Source organism: Zeus faber (genome assembly GCF_960531495.2).
Source record: "Zeus faber genome assembly, chromosome: 11".
In the NCBI taxonomy this organism is placed as follows: domain Eukaryota; kingdom Metazoa; phylum Chordata; class Actinopteri; order Zeiformes; family Zeidae; genus Zeus; species Zeus faber.
The window spans coordinates 28,178,796-28,204,099 of NC_137205.1; the positions used below are offsets into that span (position 1 = coordinate 28,178,796).

At 47.3% G+C, this 25,304-nt stretch overlaps 1 protein-coding gene across 1 annotated transcript; it reads right to left on the reverse strand.

Annotated features, from left to right (window-relative positions):
- Positions 1-3,016: 3,016 nt before the first annotated feature.
- LOC307236582 (uncharacterized protein) lies at positions 3,017-18,499 on the reverse strand. The gene is made up of 9 exons (XM_080009053.1): positions 16,495-18,499; positions 13,961-14,022; positions 10,317-10,454; positions 9,452-9,600; positions 7,054-7,222; positions 6,087-6,215; positions 5,837-5,972; positions 4,475-4,611; positions 3,017-3,923 (listed from the first exon to the last, which is right to left on the reverse strand). Exons 1-8 carry the CDS (start codon positions 18,285-18,287, stop codon positions 4,497-4,499), a joined length of 2,691 nt encoding a protein of 896 aa, XP_079865179.1. The 5' UTR covers positions 18,288-18,499; the 3' UTR covers positions 3,017-3,923; positions 4,475-4,496.
- Positions 18,500-25,304: the final 6,805 nt, after the last annotated feature.

Below are 25,304 nucleotides of genomic sequence, written 5' to 3' on the forward strand. Positions count from 1 at the left end.
GTTCCTTCTCAGGACAGGCTTAGTAAATTTTATGGAAGATTTAGAAAAATAAAAACCACCAAAACAGCATTGTTGTGGTGATACCGCACCCTCTGTCATCACCACAGTCATCTCATTGTGCAGTGTCTAATCATAAACGGGTCAAACACTGTTTTACACAAATATATATACACCTATACAAATACCAAATAGAAATTGCAGCATAATGTGACATGATGTGGCGGCATTGGTTTATCATGAATCAGAATCGATCAGGTATATTTCCTTGTATGAGGCATTGGACTGTATAAGTTGGTGCACTGACGAAACGCAGACAGGGAGCTTAAAAGCAGCTCAGCGGTCGTGTTTTCGGTGTGTGGGTACCCTGTCTTTGGCGATCCAGGCCTGCATTCTGTAGAGGCTTTATCGGGGGGAAAGGAGAACGTCCTGAGCCGATCCGCCTAAAATCAGGGGCCGCCTTCACCCCAAAGCCGACCCGCAAATATGGATTGAGGCCACGGGGCCAAGACACTCTGATGGGGGGTAGAGACAGAGAGAGAGAGAGAGAGAAGAATGGTGCTGCTTTAGGGACACGATTAGGGACGTTAAGCAACTTGGATGCTTTGGAGAACATTTGACTGAATCTGATTTTAACCTTCACCAGATTGCTTTTCCTCCATTCACTTCGAATTTACTGATACAAGACTCTCGAAGGAATCTCTTAAAATGACTTCGGAGTCCTGAGTCCAGCCGGCAAATTGTGTAAATGAGTCACATTCATATTGACCGCCATTGATTTACACTTTGCATCTTCAATAAATAATTATGACAGAATTATACGATTATTGTGAGAATTCCATTCTCAACTCAGAGCCAAACGAGCCAACTCTTGACACGTTACACCGACTGAATCAAATGATTGAAGAGTCTGAACATTTCTACTGTCTAAATGCCACAGAGACTCCTGCCTTCAGTCCATTTTCTGAAACCCAGTCATGGACGGTTCTGTTGGCGCTCAAATATAGATGACTAAGTTACTCCTGGGCCTCCTGAGCAGGTTCTGCAGGCAGTGTTGCTAGATGCGACTCTCTCCCTTGTCCGTGTGCAGGGACACACTGACAGCTGCGCAAAATGTGTATAACATGGGTAGATGAGCTGACATTAAATAATACAAGACAAAAGATGTGCATGTATAAAAAGGCTGATCAACGTGAGCACAATAAACACCTGAATGTGACTTTACTAGATTAGGTGGTAGCCAAGGACCTTGGTCTCACACACACACACACACAGAAAATATGCGTATGGGACATGAGCTGACAATACAATACACAACACTCAAAATAGGAGTGTATAAAATAACCTTACATTTACACAGAATTTCATCTTGAAAACATCTTTCAAGAACTTGAAGAACATCCGCCCAATGCTTATATTTTCCAGCCCCGTGTGATCAAAAGAAGCCCAATTGGTCGGAAAACCGCCTAATCCGGCAACACTGTCTGCAGGTTCAGGTATCTGTGGTATTAATGACTTTTTCCAGCATGCATTTGGGGTGGCAGTGGGAAAAGGGAGCATGGCACATGAATCAGCCACAAATCACCTCCATGCGAATAAATCATATTCCGCAATTTGTTCTGCTGACTTTAAAGTCAGAATTCGGCCTTTAATCATTTTTTAATAATTAGCAATTCTAATGATTAAATCCTAATAATCCTCTTACATAGGAAACTGTCGAGGGTCATTTAAAATGTGCGCACCGAATATGAAACGGGCAAAAGAAAAAAAAAACATTAATTTTAATTTTTTTTTTTTTTTTTTTTAACCACGACTTGACAACCAGAGAGAGCTGCAGGCGAAAAGAACCAAGCGCGTCCTCCTCGGTTCCACGGACAGTTTGTTATCTTTATTTATTCAGGTGACGCAGTTTTGTCCAGTAAAAGACGTCTAGGAGAGACTTCCACTTCAGCTCAGAGCAGAACACACAATCACACACACACTCTCTCTCTCTCTCACACACACACACACTCGCATATAATGTCAAGAACAGTTTGCCGACTTGTAACTCTGGTCTGCTACAAATATATCCATCATACAATATTTACACACGTACAAATATATACAGAAACGTGCACTCGAGGGACACACACACACACACACACACACACACACACACACACACACACACACACACACACACACACACACACACACACACACACACACACACACACACACACACACACCATTCTCGGTACAAACAGCTAGTCTGGAAGGTGCAGGTCATATAGGCTTCTGGACCTTAACGGATCCCATAAATATTACCGTCTGATTGGATTTACCTGCGTTCGGATTTTTAAAAACACCCCCGATGTTAAAACCCTGGAGGCGGATCTCGACGGGAGTGCTCCCATGTGGCGCTTCCCCGTTCCTTTACATTCTAAACGTGTTTAAAAAAAGGTCAGAGAGCAGGGGTGGAAATGCCCAGTTTCAGAAAGCAAAAAGTCCCGTTTTTCGTGTTTCTGCCGCGGCCGTGCACTGGCTCCCTGGCCTCGCTCCTGAGCTGCACTCTGGGCCAAAGCAGATTCATTCCAAGGATCCAGACGGTTGACTCTAAATCCTCGAGCTCACCCCCCCACTTTCTGAACCCTGGGTTTTCCACCTCTGATCGAGACTGAAAGTGACGATTCGATGTTACCGGCAGGTCCGCCGCAGGCTCCGCTGCACGAAATTCTCGCCGAGGTTTTTCCACCTCGTGAGGGAGCTTCCCCTCCGCCCAATCAGGAGCAAGAAGAGGTCGACGGAGATCGAAACTGCCGCTGCTGCTGCATACCGACAGATCTGGGACCTGCGCCGCCGTCCCGTCAATCGCAATACATTTCATCTGCATTTTTAAGTACCTCCCCTCTAATCGAATCCGTCCACCCCCCCCCCAAAAAAAAAACCCCGCCGCCGGATCTTTTTTGACATCTTGGAGGTTTCCCCAGAAGAGACTGGGTCCTCACCACGTTGAGAACCACTGTTGCAGGTTCTGGGTCCTAGAAAAAGAAAAGAAAAAAAAAAAAAAAAAAAAAGTGTACAATCTGGGTCTCCGCTGGCATACGAGTCTCTCAAAGCCTCAATCGCACAATGCAGGATGTTCGGCCCCCCACACCCCCAAAGTTCCGACAGTTCTTTGTTTTGGTGAGATGTATGGATTTGTCACGTCGTCACGGTAACACTGCAGGACTGTAGTAGTTGTCAGCGTTTGTGATTGTACGGCTACAAACTTTGTCGCTTCTAAAATCCAAAGGCTTTGTGGAAAATGCAAATTTTTTACTTTAAAATTTTTTTTTTTTTTTTTTTTAATATTTTGCATTTTGGATAATGTGCCCGGCCTGGATTCTGCCAAAGAATGCAGTATTATTTGGAACAATACATAATTGCAAATAGTAATTTTATCCTGTGAAAGGACTCTTGTCGCTGTTTTGTGTATTTGAGGTTCCAGGGCAGAAAGAAACTTCATCACCGTGAGAATGTATTTATATCTTTAGTTGTTTGAAGATAAGCGCATCAACAGGCGTTGCCATGGAAACGTACTGGATTTTAAAGGCGACAATAATAATCTGCTACTCAGTCTGCGCACGCCGTGCGTCGTCGTGTTGTTTTCTTTTTTTTTTTTTTAGCGGGTTAGAGTCTTTACACACGTCGGTCACTTCCTCAAGTTCTGCCGCTCCGCTATGACATCACCAAAGAGGCGGAGTCTCCACATCCCCTGCCCTTCCCCCTTTCTCCCAGAGAGCCAATCAGAGAGCTCAGAGGGGGGGGGGGGGCGGATCATCTGAAACTCCGCCGGTCGAGCCGAGGAGGCCGAGCGGCAGCAGTCTGGCCTCAGAGCGACGCGAGTCCAGTTCGTCCGTCGGTCCTCAGGTCGTCTGGCCGGAAAACGCAAAATAAAAAAGCAGCTGCACAAGAAAGATGGAGAAAAGGTCATTCAGTAGAGCTGCAACGAACCACTTTATTAGCGACTAATTGTCAATTATTTTCTCGATTAATCGATGAGTTGTTCTGTACGCAAAACGTCAGAAAATGCGGGAAAAAACGCCGCTCACTGTTTCCCAAAGCCCGAGACGATGTCGTCAAACGTCTTGTTTTGCCCAAAACTTAAAAGATATTCACTTCACTGTCACACAGGACTGAAGAAACCAGAACATGTTCACATTTTAGAATCTGGAATCAGAGAATTTGGAAATGTTCTTCTTAAAAAAAATGACTCAAAGCGATTATCAAAATAGTTGTCGATAAATCGAATAGTCGGCAACTAATCGACTACTCGTTGCAGCTCTGTCATTACACTCGTTGCAGCTCTGTCATTAAGCACTGCAGTTCCATTACAACTGATATGGCTTCTTGCACAGTTTATTGTGGATAGAGGACAGACAACAGATTCTATTGTGAAAGCTTTCACACATCATTACAATCAACAATAAACACTGGTTTTCCTTGTTGCACTCACTTCATCCCTTGAGGCTCCAGCGCTACGTCTGGGACTCCACCCCCTGCCGCGCGCCCTGATCCCGCTCCCTGATGGAGAGATACATCTCCTCCTCGGGGTCGTAGTAGTAGAACTTCCTAAGGTACATTATCAGGGGCCTGCGGAGGGGGGATTTGGGATTTGTCAGGGTGAGGATGGGCGAGTTTATCCACAATTGCAACTCGGGTGTGTTTTTTCCCCATGAGGAAGCGTGCGTGAAAGTGTATCTCCCCGTTATTCTTCACCGTCAGTGCTGCGGCCTTCGCGAACCGGCTTGTTTTTTGAACGCGCACGGCGCTCGTAAAACATAAGAAGGAAAATTAAAACCCGCCAAAGAAAGTGGAGCGAGAGGAGGCGGGGGGTGGGGTGCGGAGGAAACAAGGCGATGGTTACAGGGCAAGTTCAGTAAGTCAGACGGGAAACAGCTCAAGCGATTTAAAAACTGCATGAATATGTACGACCGTATGTGTATGTATGTGACAAATAATCTCTTGAACTTGAATGTGAAAGGACGGGTGGCTGTATGTATTGGTGGTCGGGGCAATTTGTACAACTAATCCAGCACACAACACTGTGGACACCTTTACAGTGTAAAATGTTTGAACAGAGCATTTTTGTGACACAACGTGTCACAAAAATTCCATTTAACGGAGGGAAGTCCTCTCATCACAACCGAGACCCGCAGTGCCGCCGCGCTACAGCAGAGGGCGCCAGAGCGGCGAGGCAGAGGTTGAATGAAAAGCAGAACCATCTGTCAGCGAGAGCACTTCTGTTGTTCGTCAGAGAAGTGCGCCATCTGGCGCAACGTCGCCAACAGTGCAGACCATTTTATCTATAAAGAGTATATTTATTGTGTTTATATATTTATTATTCATCTCATTGTCATCTACAATTATGTGTGTCTATTTCCAACCACGCTGGATTGAATGTACATTTCCCTGGTATAATCCGCGTTGTAAAAGCGATTCTGGAAAATGTTTGTGTTACGGTTCGAAAAACAAAACCAGGAGGAATAATCAATTATCAAGTTTTTTTTTCAAGGACTTCTCGAGTCCCTCAGCACAAAAAGGGGACGTTTTTAAGGTATTCCGGTACTTAAATTGATGAGCACGGAATTCAAGCACATACATACACTTGAAGCACCGCAAGGACCTGCTAAAAACCCTGTTATTAAAATATGACAATGTTAGAAGGATGTCAAACTGCTTCAGTGCATTTTAATGGATGTATAGGTGTGTGTGTGTGTGTGTGTGCGTGTGTGCGTGCGTGCGTGCGTGCGTGCGTGCGTGCGTGCGTGCGTGCGTGCGTGCGTGCGTGCGTGCGTGCGTGTGTGCGTGTACGTACGTGGGCAGGGGCAGCTCCTGGATGTGGTCGATGCGGACCAGTTGTCGGATGCAGAACCGACAGAGGTGCTGGAGAGACTTGATGCTGCTGAACCTGGAGACTGGATAGAGGAGCTGCACCGGGGTGGGGGGCAGGCCTAGGGGTGGGGGGGGGGGGGGGGGGGCAGACAAACCAGCCGTAAGTTGCTCCAAAAAGCCAAGTTAAAGGTGGACAGTTCAGACAGACAGAAAGGCGAATTAAAGGTTCTCACCTGGCACTCTGGAGCGGAGGAAATACAGGAACTTCCCGTTCTTGGAGTGCATGATCGCTCTCTCTATGAACTCCACCACCGAGTGGCAGCGGTCCTCAAACTTAGGGTGACACCACAGACTAAAAGTACCTGGGAGACGGAGAGGGGGGGGGGGGGGGGGGGGATTTCAGTTTCTGGATCAGAGGCTCGTGAATCAACTCCCTTCAGACTTGGAAATCAAAAGATTGAAGAGTCGTCTTTTACTTCCCGGGTCAAACGATACGAAAGGCTAAAGTGCTCACCGAGTCCGTCTCTGGTAACTTCATTGTGAATTCCAGGCAGAGGATGCAGAGTCAGAAAAGGCCTTTTTTTTTTTTTTTTTTTTTTATAATCCAAGCCCAGCACGGCCCGTGGGGACTGAAGGCCACAAATAGTCCTTAGCTGACATTAACACCATGACTTTGTTCCATTTTGCGCACGGGAAGACCCGCACAGCACCCGTTCACATGTTTAACCATCGCAGGTGCTGAAGGAGCGACCACAGAGCCTGCATCTTTCACACACGGGTTCTACCACAAACGCCAGCAAGCGACTCGCGTTGTTTAATATTTATTCATGGGTATAAAGTTGTGCCTCGTGTATTTTTGACCGATCGACCAGGTTTTTGGAGGGAATTTCAGCCAAATGCGGTCAAAGGTTCTTGAAAGAATATCAAATGTCACACTTTACGCCGACTAAAAACCCAGAAACGTAAAAACCCAGAAGGTCTCAGGTTATAGATCAGGTAATAAACTCTAAATTAAGGACGTAAATAAATAAATGTCACCGCAAAATTAAAAGTGGCGACAGTTGTTTAATGTAAAATAAAAGATCCCCCCCCCCCCACTGTCGTCTCTTTGACTGGACCAGAGCATTGAGGCAAAACTTGGAACGAGACTCAACCTGGGCGACTCGGACTGGGAGACTAGTGTGGTTGTGTGTGTCTCACCCCTGTAGTGCTCCATGCGGGTGTGGTGCGTGACCCCCTGCGACCTGAAGCTGAGGCTCAGGATGTAGCGCGGGTCCGAACTGTCCCGCACCAGAAAGGAACCGTCCGCTTTGCCCTTCAGCTTCATCTCTGCGTCCTCCCAGTTCATGGGCCCCCAGTACCAGCCGCACTGGACATATTAGCACAACACACAGCCGTTAAAATACATCATGCGCGCGCACGCACGCGCACACACACACACACACACACACACACACACACACACACCCCCCCCCCCCCCCCCCCGGATATCGGGGATGAAGCGCAAAGACAAAGGGAACATCATCATATATTGCTCAAGTCTATTGTGATGGTGACGTCGTCTATGTCACAACAGGCCATTTAGTTCCTTGACTGAGAAGAGGCAGTTTGAGTATGGCAGTACGGGAAAAAACAAAGTTAGACGATATCGCTACACATCACAACGTCCTCCGTCACGCAAACGGTGAAGTACACACGTAAATGACATTCAGAAATATATATATATATATATTTTTTTTTTCTTATAGATATACCGTATATAATGTAAAAATCAAAATGAAAATATATCTGGAGGGGTGTCTGTCTGTAGGGTGGTATGTGTGCGCCCCTGGGCTGCAGCATCACTTTGTGCTCCGCGGGCCTGGTTTGTGCACGGCGGGGTCGTGCGTTCGTGTTGCTCTGCGGGTTCTTCTGCGGGAGTTTGGGGGGGAGGGAGTGCTCAGAGTGTTCTTGCGGTCGCGGGGTGTCAGCACGGCTCATGGGCGGCTGCGAGGCCTTTTCCGCTGCTTGGAGGCACTGCGGTATTAATTCTGACCTCGTACACCAGAACTAAATTGGGACCAATGCAGTGCACTCACGGGTGATCACGTCACACACACACACACACACACACACACACACACACACACACACACACACACACACACACACACACACACACACACACACACACACACACACACACACACACACACACACACACACACACACACAGCATCTGCTTTAAACTAGGGCCGGTTATTTTGGGCAATTGACGGTTATCGACGGTCACCGACACACATTCAAAAAAATAAAAACTAAAATACATTATAATGGCCAGTTGTTAATGTTTTTCTAAAACATATGAAATAATTTACCTTTCCTATGAATATTCATAAATAGTTTCATGTACGCTTAAGCACCATACGATCCCTCCAAAACCAATATTCTGCAACAATCGCGCTGCGCTGTCTCTGGAGTGAACCGTCTTTGACAACACAAACATATATTCTAATATTAAAAAAGTTATAAAGCATACAAATGGAATTACAGAGGAATATCTGCAGCCCTAATAGGTTTTAAGGTTCATTTTGACAAGGCGCGTGGCTCCTGATTGGAGCCCTTTTTTTTTTTTTTCCCCTTCCTTCTTTTTTTCCTGAGACCAACCGACCAACGAAAACACCCCTCTCCATGCCGGCTGTACCTTTTACACAGACGGCGTTTCGGCCCCGTTTCGGCTCTGTGACTACCCCCATTGCCGGTTGGTAAAAGGGGCTCATGAAATAATAATAATAATAATAATAATAATAATAGCCTCATTATAGTTAAAACAACAACTAAGCTACGACTAATAATAATAATAATATTTATAACAATAATGCATCCGAACAGGTTTTTAGTGCCGCTAGAAACGTAGCCCCCCCTCGCCCCCGTTTGAGCCTCAAACCTGAGAAGGTGAACATGCTCGTCTGCTTGGCACGGAGCCTCGACAAGGTCAACTGAGCGTCAGACAGGCCAGACATTTTCATTTATTGTTTGTTTGTTTATTGATTTTACGGGGATGCGTGGTATAAACAGGGACTGTCCCAGTAAAGTGCAGTTTGGTCTAATCCCTTAAGGCAATGCTGATCTATTTGATTTCATTTTATTTATTTAACAATACCATACTTAAATGTAATATTGTTTCACATTTAATATCTGAGAACGTTAAGAAAGGCTATTTCATTGTATTTGACCTAATCCAACCGTCGCAAGTCAGAAAGACGCCAGACGAAACGCAAATAAATTTATAAATAAAAATGTAACTTAAAAGAAACTCTTCTGTAGAATCCTTTTAACCTAAGCGTTAGTTTTTGATCATTGGGAGTCAACTCGAGCGAGTGGCATGGCAATGTTTTAAATTGATCCAGTGTTGAGAGAATAGCTTCAGGCGAGTGCGGCGAGAGCTGCAATACGTGGTGCGATGTGATGAGCGCCGTTGAGGAACGTGATCACGCTTGCCCCATTATACACACCAGAGTTTGCCAACGATAAATTGTAGCGGGTGGGGGTGAGAACTGGGGCAAATGGGCCATTTGTTGACACAGTCGGACCCTTCCTCTAAATCCCTACATCCTACCTTTTCTAACTCTCGCAGGCTGGTGGCGAAGCTGTTGGCGTCGGGCCTGCTGAGGGGGCAGAGGACAGGTCGGGGGCCGAGCCTGGGCGGGGGGGGCTGGCCGTCGGGTCGCAGCGGTACAGGTCTGGGCAGACCGTGCAGGAAGGTGTCTGGGAGCACAAAAAAAGCATGTTACCGTCACAGCGGGTCATTACTGCTGTGTCGCCAAAGAGGAAAAGCGTTAGATACCAAATTCACGTGTACAACAACATCAGATATAACGTCTTGTGTGTTTCACACTGAATTTCCCAGTCCCCACTGAAGGCTTGGAATGGAACATGGAATATTACTGCTCAGTTATTAGGTAAATAAACAGATGTTAAGTTGCCAGATGCAACAATCAAACGATTTGTCCGTAGAACCCAACTCCTCTCCCGTGAATCTTCCAAACATCAGCCTTCACCCAGAAACAGCAGCACTATTCCTACTTGGCTCAAATATTTCACATGTTTACATGCGCATATTAATCACAATAACCACAAGAAGATATTATAAAGTGTGCAGGGTAAAGTTATTTTGATTCCTTCGACAAAATATTCAACTACAGTCGCGTGATGGAGTTTTGTCTCTGTCCAAAGAATAACAAAAGAAAAATTCAGCTCTTTCATCTGATTGACCATGAAGGTGGTCTCATTGTTTAGCAAAACTAAGTGAAAACTTAGGAACATTTGAATACCAAATGGGCCATTTAACCTGAAAACAAATTTTAAAAAAGTTAGATATGCTTGAAAACGATGTGTGTGTGTGTGTGTGTGTGTGTGTGTGTGTGTGTGTGTGTGTGTGTGTGTGTGTGTGTGTGTGTGTGTGTGTGTGTGTGTGTGTGTACCATTGAGGCTGAGGCTGTGCTGGATGGTGCTGATGGAGGGGGGCAGCGCCAGCGGCCGTGGGGGGAGCGACTGCATGGATGCCCCCACACCTCTCTCAGTGAAGGGACCCTGCTGTGGCGGAGGGCCCCCAAAATCGTCTGGGAAGAGGAGAGAAAAAATAAACACTTAATGTTTTCACTCCAGACCTCAGGGACTGATCTGCTGCTGCTCAGTGCATTGTTTGGTATTAACCAAAATAACCACAGTGTGGTGCCGGGATGGTGTTGTTTGAGCAGCCACACATGTCCTGGATCTAGTTAATGGAGGGCCCAGGATCAGTGTGGCTGCATACCTGTTGCTCGTTGGTTGGTCAAACGAGCAACAGGTAAAACCCCCGTCCCCACACACACTCAGGAAAGGAGCCCATGTCATGACACAGGCCTATCTGCTCCTGGGCTTGTTCCACCAAGCCCACTCTCTACAATGAACTGATGTCGACAACCCCATCGTCTGTCTCTCTGTGCCGGAGGTCCCTGAAAACGCCACTTGGGTGGCGGGTGGTAGGTGAAACTGCCACGCACAGATTAACTAAAACAACGAGTCAAAGTTACAACCCTTTCAGGAGGAAGTTGCTGGCACTTTGGGTGGAGGAATGCCTTATTTGTTTTAGCAATCTTATCTAAGTCCAAAAATAACAGAAGGCTTCAACGATCTGCTTCGGAATGAGACTTCAGTTCACCTACATACAGTCGCTGGTTTGCGGTGTCGCTTAAAGCAGCACTGTGTAACTTTTGGGATGTGGCGCTCCTACAGTTGGGAGGTGCAATTGCACTTTTACACCACTGTCATAAAACTCGGTCCGGTGTTTTTTTATTTTTATTTTGTGACCTTATCGGTCACATTTAAATACCAGTCTATGTTACAAATGCAGATATAATGTACACCTAGGTTACAGCGCCCCTTGCACGGACCTCGCTAATTAAAGGAGCACTCAGTCCACGGGTCCCCCCGGAGCCTCTCACCCCGCGGCTCCGCCGGAGAGCGGGGGCACTGGGATCGGGCCCCCTGCTAACGGTGTAGGTACCAGATGTGCTCGGCCTGGCAGATCGACTCGCAAGCGTGAGTCAGAGGGTGAAACAAACCCTGTGGCGCAATGAAAGTGAGTGGCCGGCGCACTCCAGCCGAGGTGCGCACCACTGGCCCGTCTCACCTGCGCCGTCAGGGAGTGTTTTGTATGAGCACGGATATTTCCACCGGCAAGTTTAGAATGTATCTTTTTTTATTTCTTTATTTATTTTACTTTTTTTATTTTAAAACAAATTACCAGAGCCAAAGATCAAGGAAGAGACGTAAAGCGTGGTTTTGTACCCGAACACAGAAGTTACATAGTGCAAGAACAGGCGTTGGGGGGGGGGTGGGTGGGAATGAAAGAGGTACCATTTTCCATATAACAAGTCAGTGCAGCATCAAAATGACTCTGAAGCGCTTAATTTAAAAGGTAATAAAGTAGTGCAAATGTAAAGCAAATGGTGTTGCTTTAAATAAAAATAAAGCATAATTTTGGCACAATACTACTGCACAAACATCACAGAGAAGGACCATTAAGTGGAAACTAGATGGACAATGAGCTGTTAAAAACATAGAGACTTAAAGAGAAGAAAGAAAAAGTAAAAATAGAAAATAAGCAAAAAATGTTTAGCTTCCCCACTAAAGCTGTTAATGACACCTGACACAGAACAGCAGGATGAGAAGCAGGAGAAGTTAGATGGAGAAAGAGAAGGAAGTTATATAGTTCCTAACCAGTCGTGAAAAAAATCTATAAATAAAAATACCAAACCAACAGGAAGAGAGAGCGAGCGAGATAGAGAAAGAGTAGTTACGTATGAGAAAGAGATGGACAGAGAGAAAAGGACGGAGAGGACGAAAGAGAATTATGGCATGTGGGGTTAAAAAGAGAGAGAGAGAGGTGTACCGAGCAGACTGAGGCTCCGTCGGGGCGGGGGAGGGGGAGTCGGGGGGTGCAGAGAGTTGACCCCCCTTCGAGAAATGTCCACGTCCACCAGAGACACCGTCTCACCTGCACAGCAGCACACACACCCGACACCAGGAGAACAACAGAAGGGAAAGGAAAGGAGGAGAGAGGAGGAGGAGGAGAAGGAGTGTCAGGTTAGAGCGCAAGAGAGCAGAACGGCAAGATTCACACAGCGGCAGAAAACCTAAGGAGCCAGAACATGGATACTGGGAAACAGGGGGGGTCAGACTTTGAGGGGCCGAAGGGGTTAGAAGCGGAGCGGCGTAAATGACTAAAAGCTCTGTTAGAAACCGTCACATGGAAAGCTGGTCTGCTCCGATGAAAAGAAAAGACAGCGTTTGAAGACCCTGTTCCGGGTAAGGCGGTCGAGAGTTTGGGCGTCCACACTAAACGGCCCTACAGGGGTGCAAACTGGACCGATAGCGGACCAGGCACTGGACAATTTGAGGGCAAAAAACTATAAATAAGTGTTATTTGAATTAGAGATTGTAACATGCCATGACTATACTGTATGTTCTAATGTAGTTGGTGACCTAAACATCTTAAAAATAGAACCAACTCAGACAAAAGAAAGACGACCACTGAATCAACCGCTGTGTTGACCCCGCACATCTCGGCCACCGTCGTGCAGCCCGGTCGCACTGTCTTTAAAATCTGGGGTGGAGTCCCAGATGGGATGGGGTTCGTTTTGGTTCGGGGGGGGGCTGGGAGCCCCTCTGCACGACGTTGCTGAGCGACCCCACGTGAAATCACGCTGCCTCGAGGCCTTACAGCGTCTAGAGGATGAGAAAATGTTACGTTCCGAGGCCAAAGATACCCGACGCGGTCAAGGGTTTGCTCTGAGCCCTCTGGACGCCCGCTGCAGATCGATTCAGCAACAAGCATCAGGCGGTCAGAGGCTCAATGTGACTTGTTAAAAAAAAATGTATAACAAAAAAATGAGTTCCAAACCAGTCTGACTGAACGGAAAACATAGACCTCCTACCTTGTAGTTCAACACAATGACCTAAGAAGATAAGAAGTTGGGAGCTCACAATGGCAAAATCTTATAATGAAGCGTTGGCCATGGTCAAGGATTAGACCGAGATCAAATGTCTGGCTTTACTTGGTTTAACGATCCAATTCAGCCTGTGGTGACTGGTCGAAATTTCCCCAAATTTGCAGGAGAAAGCGGTACGACGTAACATGACTGTGGCCGCAGTACGACAGAGAGGAATCGCGCACATTGAGATGGATTACAGCAGGGGTGCCAAACTGCAGGCCACGTCCCGCCCACGGGACAATTTCATGAGGCCCGCTACATTGATAAATACAGCCCGCAAATACTTTTTCCCCAATCCCAGCGCTTAATTTATCCACACAAATTAACTGAAATGTTTTCAAAATATGAAACAGAATTAAAAAGATGACTGGGACCCCTGATTAACAGGGGAGGAGAGGAAAAAAAACAGCTCTATCTTGATATCTGTACATTTCAAAGCTACGGTGCATTGGATCTCAGGCTGGCATGTTACCGGCAGATGTGAACCAGGATATTCTGAATATTTCTAGAAAGATGCCAGATCTGCACGCACGCGCACGCACACGCACACACACACACACACACACACACACACACACACACACACTTACCAGTGAAAGGGGGAGTAAAGGGCACCGGTGAGAAGGCACTTTGGGGCCTGGAGACCTGCAGCCTGGTGTGGACAGAGAAGACAACGGAGATTAAAGCCGGTGAAGCCATTTTAGTTTTTTAGCAGTTAGTTCAATATTTTATTTACATATAAAATTGACATAATCAAATATAGTTTTATTCACCCTGAGACATGAATAAAACAAAAAACTTTTGTCACAGGAGTTCATTGGTGGAACCCTGGCACCCGAGTGGACACATAATCAGGTTTTAGCGCAGACTGTTTGAGGACTTGAGACCTGCAGCCATGTGGAACACTATACAGCTTTAAATAATAGTCCCAAGTCAGGACAAATATTGGTTCGCTATTCCAGTAAAGATAGAAAAAAGAAATGCAAATACTTGGCCAAAATCATGACAAATAAGGTTTGGTTTCTGTAAACAAAATTTAAATAAATAAAAAATGACACTAACTCCAAAGATAATACCCAGAAGAGCATGTCATACCGTGATCAGATTTGATCTTAAAGTCAAATGCGAATATCTCTGCAAACATGGTGAAATTCATCTATTTCTGTCAACGGAGCGCGACTCTCTCCTCTATTCGGTCGTTCCGCTGTGTTTATTTGCATATTAAACTAAAAGCTGAGGACTGTTTTTACAAAAAACAGGAACAGGAATCCAGTTTGGGAACAACTGGCCTTGATCACCAGAAGCTCACACAGAATTGCGGGCCCCTGCAAGTTTTATTAATTCTGTTGGTTTTTCACAGGTTATTTTTTCAAAAAGAAAAGTGAAAATAATTTAATAAAAAGGTTTTGCGAATGAAGACGCTTTTCGCATCCATAATGAAACACCTCACTTTAAACCTGTATCGAAAAAAGCCGTATCCACCTTATCTTCAGACACGACAATACGTAAATAATAAACACTGACTCACAAACAACCTCAGAATCAACAAATCCAAATCAATACCGACTGCGCAATTCGGAAAATACAAAATATGACAGATAGAAGGCACACAAATACAGACAAAGGCTTAATTATTGGGAAACGGAGAGAGACCGAAGCAGAGAAAAAGGTAGAGAACAAGAGACAGGAGAGGAGAGATAGACAGACCTGAGGAGAAGAGAAGACAGAGAACAAGAGACTATTTGGAATTTTTAGTTATTGTGATAGAGTTTTTGGGGACATTTTTGGGTATTTCTTCTTTTTCATTTAATGACCAACTTCCATCACGGATGTACGGTTTTGTTTGGCCAAAATGTGATAAATGACATAAAAATGCCTAACGTTTAAGAAAAAATAAATAAAATAAACATGAAACTTCTCCTCAAATGTCAGAGTAATGTAACCCGGACGATCCAAATGCTTCGTTTCCTTCTTGCTTTGAGCTGAAACTGGCAGCAGCTCCATCACTCTGGTGTCAGAGCTTTTTTTAATGAGACCTTTAATGAGTTCAGCACCGGGTTTGCAGAAGTAGCTAGTGTTTATAAAAAAAATAAAAAAAATAAAAAAGATGTCTGCAGCACCGAGCTGTGTCACGGAGCAGATGTCACAGCGAGTCATCTGTCAGATTCAGGAGGTTCTGATTGGCCAGAGACGCGATCTAAACGCAGTGATAAACGCTCTGAAGCACAGCGAAGAGGTCTTTGCCGAAATGTAGTCGGTCGATAATATCGATGCCAATAACGATGCCGCTTTGACAGGGAGCCATGTCCAGCCACACAAGTATCAGACTTTATGTTTTTCTTTATGTACTTTCTGCTGCGTTGGGCCCGTCTACTCCACCGGTGTTGTGGGTCCCACCGTACACAATCTATTAAGAAAAAAACGAAAAAAAAAAAAAAGTGGTTCAGCAAGATAAAGCCACCGCTGAACGCCTTGAACCGAATGCCTTAACTATCACATCCAAGACGACAACGGGTACTCGGCTTGAATTCAAGCGGGGAACTCAAATGTGAAAGAGGTATTCCTCTGCAGCGTCTTCCCAAACAAACCAAACCCTTAATACCGAAATCATTCAGAAAAAAGCCACGAGCGTTGCTTTGTGCCGGTAAAAACGATCGGCCTAATGACGCTTTCGCCATGGAAACACATCATCTTCCTCCTGCAATGCACTGATGGTTATCGCCATGACAACATTTTGAAAATCTCTACTGCGACCGAATGTACATTGTATGACCAGGTAGACAAAGAACTTTTTACACTCGCATTTTATGTATTTTGCTGACGGCAGCATAATTTACAATGGAACACTTTAATCCAATTAGATGAAACCATTCCTGATATTAAAAGAGCATAAGAGGTCACGCCGCCTGGACAGTAAATCTGATGGTTACACACCAGGAGGGTTTCCTGGGAATAAACAATCTATTGTGCGAACCTGTCAGTTGACATTCTTGATGCTGTTGTGTCAAACAGCAGGAGAGAAATGTTTTGTTTTCGGCTCTGTACCGAAAGGCGAGTTATTTCATAAGAGCATCAGGGTCTGAAACAGTGACAGTAAACTGGTGGTGACTTCTCTCCCTCTTACCTGGCGCTGTCCTGCTCCGTGTTGCTCGAGGTCGACCCCCACACGTCCAGGAGACTGCCCCCGGAGGAGGTGGACGACGCCAGGGACGGCCTCTTGTCCAGCAGCCCGCCCGACCCGCCGCTGGAGCTCTTGGTTCTGAACAGCTTGCTGAGGCGCACTTTGAGGGACCCCCCCTTTCTCGACTTACCCCGGGGGGGCTTCTCTCCCTCCATTCCACCTCTCCCCTCGACCTCCCGCTCCAGGACGACCAGGGGCGAGGCCGAGCGCCCCGCGCCCCCGTGGGCGACGCCCAGCTTGGGGGTGGTGGCCCGGCTCTGGGGCTGGGAGCGGGACTGGTGCTGATGCTGCGGCCGGGAGGGGCCGGGGCCGGGGGCCTGGAGGGCGTCAGGCAAGACGCGAAGCCCATCGAGGGCTGCTGCCGCTTGGGGAGCCTGTGGCTGGACTGGGGCATAAGGAGCGGGTGTGGAGGTGCCGTTGGTGGTTGGGTGGGGGTCTGTAGCCATGGGTGTGGGGGTAGGGGGCAACGACGACACCGCGGCACCCAGTGCCGCCAGCGACGGGCGGCAGTTCTGATCGGTGCAGACGCCGGCTTCCTCCGCCAGCCTGTGGACCTGCTGCATCAAACCACTTAGCGTCCCGCCAGAGAGCACGGACCCCCCGACTCCTCCGTCCCCACCTACTGGATCGCCTTTCTCTTCGTCCTCTCCCTCCCGCGCTTCTCCTCCCTCCCCCAGCCGTTCTACCTCCTCAGAGCCCAGACCCTCTAGAACCAGGAGGGCGTCGCTGGTCTCACTGGGGTCCTCTCCCCCCGCGCCGGACGCCAGGACGCCGTGGCACGAGCACCGGGGGAGGGGGAGGACCAGTTCCTCCCCGCCTCCTCCCCCTCCTCGCCCGTCCCTCAGCTCGGAGTCATGTCCCAGCTGCCCGAGCCTCCGGGCGAGGGCCAAGACGGGGTCCTCCCCGCCGGCTGTGCAGCTCTTCCTCGGGTCCAGGAGGCCCAAGCGCAGTGTCTGGTCCAGGAGGCCTGGGGGCCACTTGGCCAGACGCTCCGTCAGCAGCAGCCGGTGTCGGTGGCAAAGAACCGAGCCGGAGTCGGGGTCCGGCGGCTGGACCCCCGGCTGTGGGGCTCGGGAGCCGCCAGGAGCCGCCTTGGAGAGCTTAAGGGCCGGGTGCCACTGAAGGTGCTGCTGCGGGTCGTCTCCTGCGGATGAGATGCGGTGGGTGTTGCTGCCCTGCGCCATGGACAACACACACTGACCGGGTGCTGGTGCTGCGCGGACAGGTCCAGTCTCCAGACTTGGCTGTTGGTGTCTCTGTCTGTCCACCTCCCCGCTGCCGGGACCCGGCTGGTGCAGGAACCCCGGGGGCGGCTGCTCCAGTCCACACTCCAGGATCCCGTCGCCTGACCGGAGAAGGTTCTGCAACACCATGAGCTGAGCCCGGGAGCCGTGGCTCCCCGCGGAGTAGTCCCCGACCCCGGGCGGCGGAGGGGACGGCGGCTCGTCGGATCCCGGCGCGGCTTGGTTCGACCCCGTGCCGCCGTCCAGCTCCCTTCTCCCGGGTAGAGGGGAGCTGTAGTGCGGGGAGGCTGATCCGAGGCCCGCCGGGGACCCGCCGCGGTCCAGATCGAACCCGCCGCCGCCGCGGTGACCCAGCGCGGCTTTGACGGGACCGAACCCCCCGCCTCCGGACATCAGGTCGTCGGGCTCGTCCAGGCGGTCGTACTCGGCTGCGGACACCAGGCGCATCAAGACGAAATCCGGAGACATATCTGGTTGCGCGTTATTCATCATTCTCAGCGCGGTTCCGTGCAGCTAGCTCGGCTCCTTACATAACGTTGATCTAAATAAACAGATCGGCGGCTAGCGCGCTGCGAGCACATCCTCCTGCTGGTTAGCCGCGGCTAGTCACACCACACTAGCCCGTCGCTGCGCGGGGAGGCGGGCATGAAAGCTCCGACGCCTCCGCGGGGCCGTGCGAGCCGAGAGTCAGGGACGCCGAGCGTGTGAACCCCCCGCCCCCCCCGGCTGACGGCTCGCCCGTTAGCCCGCTACCCCGTTAGCCCACTAGCCCGTTAGCCCGCTAGCCCGTTAGCCCGTTAGCCCGCTAGCCTCCAACCGACTCCTTCTCCCGAGACAACATGGATGTGACGGGTGGGGCGGGGGGCGGCAACATCAATAGTAATCCGTTCCTCCGGTTGATACGGGAGGAGGCACCGGACACCGGACACCGGAGCCACCCCACCCGCTGCGCTCACACACTTCCGTCACGGAAGTCAGAGTCTCTCTATGGGTCAGTGCGGGTGCCTGTGTGCGTGCGTGAGCTAATGTATAACGGTGTCAAACACATTAAATATAAACATATTTATATATAAATGCATTTATATATAGTATATACACATTGATCTATATATACATTTCTTTATATACACATATACACATACGTATATATATATATATATATATACAGTACATATATATATATACAGTACACACACATATATATACATATATATATACACATACACGCACATATTCTTGTTATTATTAATAACAGTGGTATTATTAATAATAATGGTGTTATTAATATAGTAATAGTATTATTATTTATAATAATAATAATAATAATAATAATGGCATCTATGATGAATGACCCAGTAGATTGGCCAAACTGGCAAGAGGGAAAAAACCTTCAGAAAAATTACGACTCTGATCCGAGAAAGTGCAAAGACGAGAAAATGAAACAGGTCCAGTCTGGGTTTTTTTTTTTATCTCTGTCTTTTACAGTGAGGGGTGGGGTGCGGGGAGCACTTCGCTTGCCGGGTCGGCTGCACCCGAGCGCGGAGCCGGAGTGGGAGCGAGCGGACAGGGAGGGGTAGAGCAGGTGGAGAAAATTCCGCAGAGAGTGTAGAGCTGCTTTCACACATGAACTCTGGACAATTTCCAGAAAATCAGGTCCGGACATTGTTGGAGTTGTACTTTTTCTACATGTAGCTCACAACCGGAGATTGTCCGTGTCAGACGCGTTTAGACCGACTGGAAACACTGTGTTTGGTTTAGACGAAGGGCGGAGCCTGGGTAGAGCGTGCAGGAGGCAGGACGTGATCGAGATTGATCGAGATCGACGCTGGGGAGATTTAGCACACCCAAGATGGCGAACGAGGCTACCAAATTATCTTTTTTTTGGTGTGGATGCTCCATGTATTTGGACGTGATATAAACAAGAGTGTAAAGGAATATAAAGGAAAGCAGAAAGGAGTACGCAGCAGCTACGCTCCGTGCACAAAGATCCACACAAAGGTAAATAGCTGGCGCATGATAGAGACGTGATTGTCCGGATTGCTGTGAACGATCCAGACAATCACCTGCTCTGTTCACATGTACTGCTCAGTCGGACATTGAGCAAACTTTGTACTAGGTTAATGTCCGGTCCTCATGATTCGGACATTTGCGTTCACACATACATTTCCTATAGGTAAAGTCTGGATAATTTCAGGGTTGCAGAACAGGTTAAAAATGATCACACTCATTTAATAACATTGGGTAAGGGTTATTGTGTCCAGGGACGGGGGCTCTGTCCCTGTGTCCCGGCTCCACCAGCGGAGGAAAGCATCCGTTCGGGCGGGGCGGGAAGACCGGTTGCGTTGCGAATCGCTTGTCTCTTAGAGCCAGGAAAAAAAAAAACGGATTCGGATTGTACGTCCGTTGCCGACAGATTGTCCAAACGATCGCATCTACACTGGACATAACGTACTAACCCTAACCCATTACGTAATGTATCCGTAACAGTCATTTAATGTGAGAACAGGCACCTTGCTGAACTTCTCTGTAGAGGAGGCCATTGCGGGAATGACTTCCTACCGCCCTTGCCGGATATTTTTTATCATGCAATGTTCTGGGTTCCATGTAGGAATGGGGGCTGAGGTTGTACGGAACATGGGATGCAAATCTGGGATCAACTCCAGTCAGCCAAGAGAGACAAAAAGGACCTTCATGTGGTATGACTGGACGTGGAGAACGCTTATGGGTCTGGGTTATGGGCCTGCATCAGGTAGTGGGCTTTGGCCCGGACTTCTTCCAAGGGCTGGTGTGTGTCAAAAACATAATTGAGAGAAATTATGAGGATTTGAAGATTTGCCACTTGCTCCTACACAACTGAGTGGCAGCAATTTGGCAAGGAAGCTGCAATGGGATGTTGCACGAGGATGATAGGGAAAGGAGCACACAATAGTGCAGGCCAACGGTTGCCATCCCTTTGTGGCTTCATGGATGATGTCACAAGCCTACTGCAGACAGCTGCAGCATGGCTCCTCAAGATATTTGAAGAACTGTTGTTCTGGGCCAGGGTGAAAATAAAGTCTGCCAAGTCGCACAGACTCACAATCTGCAAGGTTAGCCAAGTGCACATTTTTAAGTAGCAGGAGAGAGAATCCTGGTACCCGCAGAACAACCTATTAGAAGCCTGGGGAGAGAATATACAGCTGATCTCACAGACAAGCACATGGCAGCTGCAGCTACAGACCAACTGAAAGAGGAATTGGCCAGAGCTACCATCCTGGCAAATTTAAGTTCTGGTGCTACCAACTCAAGCAATAACAACGTGTGATGTGGCCACTGAAGATGTGAGAAATAACAGCAAAAACAGTCCCAAAACTTGATGCCAAAACCGACAACTATATCTGGAAGTGGCTTGGACTTCCGAGGTGCCTCTATGACGCTGCACTGTTTGGAAGGAATGCGCTGCAGCTGCCACGGACGAACATCTCAGTTTGGTAAAGGCTGGAGAAGACCAGGCGACTGCTGGAACTCAGTCAAGTGACCAAGTGGTCAGAAACGCTGGTACCAAGATGCGGACAGGGAGAGCATGGAAGGCAGAAGACTGTGTGGACAATGCCATCTCCAGATAAAAGCACCAACAACTCGTCGGAAAAAACCCAACAAGGAATACGTGGTCTGGCCTGGTGGAAGCCACAAAAGCCTTGGTCCAAAGCATCCGCAAAAGAAAGAAGTTAGTGGTCAGGGAAGTGACAAGAATGGATGAAGTTTTTGGTAAAGTCTGGTAGTCAATGTCGGCAAGGCCAGTGGATAAAGTGGGAAGGCATTCTCCCAAAGACAATGGGATAGCGTAATCTGTGGAAGATCCATCAGGCCATATTGTAGCTGCAAGACCGCCTTGTCCCAGGGTCGGCACAGGTGGTGGCATAACCAGGTGCTAAGGAAGCTGGCAGAACTCACAGAGAGCATGAGAGTCTTGGCAAACAAGAGGCCTCAATGTCAACAAAAGCAGCTTGTCCATTTTGTAACAATTCGGACAATCGGTGCAGATCTGCCCCACACAGGACAGAACATCAGTCCGGCCCCAGGAAATGACTGGTCAATGAGAGCAGACTTGGACAAACAGCTAAGGTTCCCCACTGACACCACACAGAGCTGTCCTGCGGTCAGCAACCGAGAAGCGTGTCTTGTTAGTCGAGTTGACAGTTCCATGGGAAGAGGGCACCCAGGAAGCATATGAAAGAAAAGGTTGCGGTATGCTGGGTTCATGGCAGAGTGCCAAGAGAAAGTCTGGAGAGTAACAACCTACCGTAGAAATTGACTTCGGCTTTGTGAGCCTCTCAACCCAACGCATCCTGAGGGACATTGGATTCACGTCAGCCAAAGTTTAAAAAGTCCTTAAAGATCTCTCAGAAGAAGCAGAAAATGGGAAGTTTTTGGCTCTGGCTGCGAAGAGACAAGAGCTGGGGGAACTGAGAAGCCACATAGTGGAACCACCTGATTATCTAAATCCAACTGCCCACCATCCTGAGATGTTCTGTTGAATAAAAGGAGCGAAACACCCAGGCACCGGTGGAGGTGCAACAGGTAGAAATGCCAATGCCACTTATCAACCTGTGACCAGATAAGCAGCACAACTAATATAATTAAATAATGCTTCAGGCAGCAAAAGACAAGTCCAGTTTAGTCGTGTTTGGCACGTTTTATAGTTTCCTGCGTTCTCTGAAATGCAGCACAATTTTCCGAGTTTACATTGAACGCTGCACGGGCTCCCCCCGCCTGTAGGCTCCTGGTTGCTCGTCTCGCATAGCAGCCACGATGCGGTCCGCACAGCCCGTCCCTCCCGCCTGTAAACCAGAACTTCTCATTCGTTATAACTCACCGTGTTGTCTATGGAAATAGAGCTGCCCTCTCAGTGATGGGTGGGCGTTTGGTGCCGTGTCGGGCAACGATGACGCAGCGACAGAAATGTGCACTGTTGATGCAGTGCGGGGCAACAATAAAGGAGTTACGTCCCGATGCCGAAAAGCCCCGCCCACGTCAAGCAGGTAAGACGATACACAGACACCTACACAGGCGCAGTTTGTAACCCCTAGAGTACACACCACGCACGAAGCGGTTGGACGTCCAGAGCCACAACCTGCACATACATAACATGTTGGGTGATTATGTCACAAAGTGTCTTACTCCACAAACTCATCTTGCGCCACCACCCGACTGGAAGGTTGAGAACCGTGGCGTATCGGCGATGCACGAACGTTCGGTACTTCCGGTAAATTGAACGGGTTTTTCACTTATTCCTGCTCCAAATGTGGATCGGTATGGATCAAACTTGACCAATCAAACCACAACATGTCTGAAGCGCCTCGGTTCTTACGAGACCTCAACCGTGTCCGTGGGTCCTGCGGTTGTCGTGTTCCAGACTTTCAGCCTGAAAAATGCCATGGGAAAAAATAACAAAAATCCCAACAATAGTAATAGTAACACCAATAACAATGATGTATATTTATCAGCTGCAAAAATACTTAAACTAATGGAAACTCAGGATAACAAATCCCTCCAACGCCCTCTATTATTATCAAAAACAACACAAATAATACCATAAGTGATTAGATTAATTGATCTAGTTTGTGCATCTTAGTCTCATTCTCCTTGCTGTAACTTTTCTGTTTGCCCTGCACCTGTATGACTTGAATTATCTGGGGAATCAATACACAGCTATTATATATCAGCACACATGCTTATTAAAGCTGTAGTAAGTATATCTTTATTATTATTAGCCCGTTTCGGGCAAAGGCACAGGTTTGGGGTCAGAACCTGCACGGGGAAACCCATTGAATTTCAAGTCCAACGCCATCAGATAGTACTGTAAATATCCTAAAAATGAAGGCGGTAGTCAGTTGGAGGCCTAGGCAATATATCGACTGCGATTGTGGGTATCGTAATACTGCGATATAGTTAAACGTCGTCTTTAAGGCTACATTAGTAATTTAATGCCATTTACTCAACTTCCTACTGTTCTATTGAATGGTCATAATATCCACATCGTTTCTCAAATATATTTGTGTGTATTATCTCACAAAAACTTGCACCAAAAGTCAACCCCACAAATATCATCCAAATATAAAGTTTGATATTTGATTGTCAATATTGCCCAGCCCCATTATTGTGAAAGTTCACTATTCAACATTGTTTCCAAGTAAAAATAATGAAGTTATTAATATTCATTGTATTCAACTGATCAATAGTTAAGTACTTGTTCAGCATCATCACCTCATACTTCAGCGTAAAGATTCATCCCATCAATAATGCATGACCAAACAGCAAATTCTATTCAAATGGCATTCATCTCATTTTATAGATTTCACCCCAATTAGGCCCTACTGTGGCACATGTTCATCATATCTTAACTATTGCTCACCCCATATTCATAATATATGTACAGTAAATCCTATGCAAAAAAGGTAATTTTTCATGGAAATTCATAAATTTGCCCCATTTTATCAAGCAGAATGGAAGCCCTTACAAGAAAAAACCGCAGCATTCAGTACAATATAGACTTTATTAGTTCACTAAAGTTGAATACGAAATAAAAAGCAGATTGGCTCGATTCACAATTCGGTAACAGTTGAGTCGCCAGGGTCAACTTGTCAACATATGTGTTTCTCCATGGAGGAAACCCAAAGTTCAGGAAAATTATCAAGTTCAGCCTAGAAATAAAGAAGCAGCCAAGATTTAGACCCCATTCACTTTCTGATTGACATGAATCAAAACTGGCGTCTAAATTCTGGAATTATGGTTCAGGCTGGATGACTGCCTCATGGGGTTTAGTTCGAGATTTGCATGGAATCAACCGACTGAAAGTGAATAGGTCCTCATCCTGGACAAGACAAGACAACCTTGTGAACGCTCGGCGATCGTTGACCGGTACAAGAGAACAATTTGGACTGTCGGTACAGCTCATGAGGAACATGTGATTTAGATAAGATGGGTCAGACACCCAAACATGTCCACCACTGGTGTCCGAGAGTCCTCAAATGCCAGATTGCTCCATAGGGTTTAGGCGGGGGGGGGGAACAAAAGAAAACAAACTGGTTGTCTAACAGCAAACAGCCAAACAGTTGTGTCTGGCTTTAAGTCCAAAAAAGAAAAAAGAAAGAAAAGTGTTGAGACGGACACTGGAGTCTGGGGAAAAAACAAAAACAAAGGGGTCCAATGTCCACCCAACAAGGCCAGAATTCAGTCTCCCTTTCAATGCAGCAAGTCCAGAACATCAAGAGTCCAGAGTTTGTTGTAAACCAGACATTTACCAGCTTTAACTATTTAAGAAAAAAGAAACCAAATCACCAGAACGTCTTGGGGAATGTTTCATATCATTTTATTGTTTTTTTTATTTTATCATAGCAATGGAAAAATATAACCTTATACAAACGTCTTCAATTCTGAGTTTCTTTTGTTTGAAACGAGGATAACGGTAAGTGACCCTTTCCCAAAATAAGTGCAGCGAGAAAAAAAAAAAAAAAACTAAATAAAAAA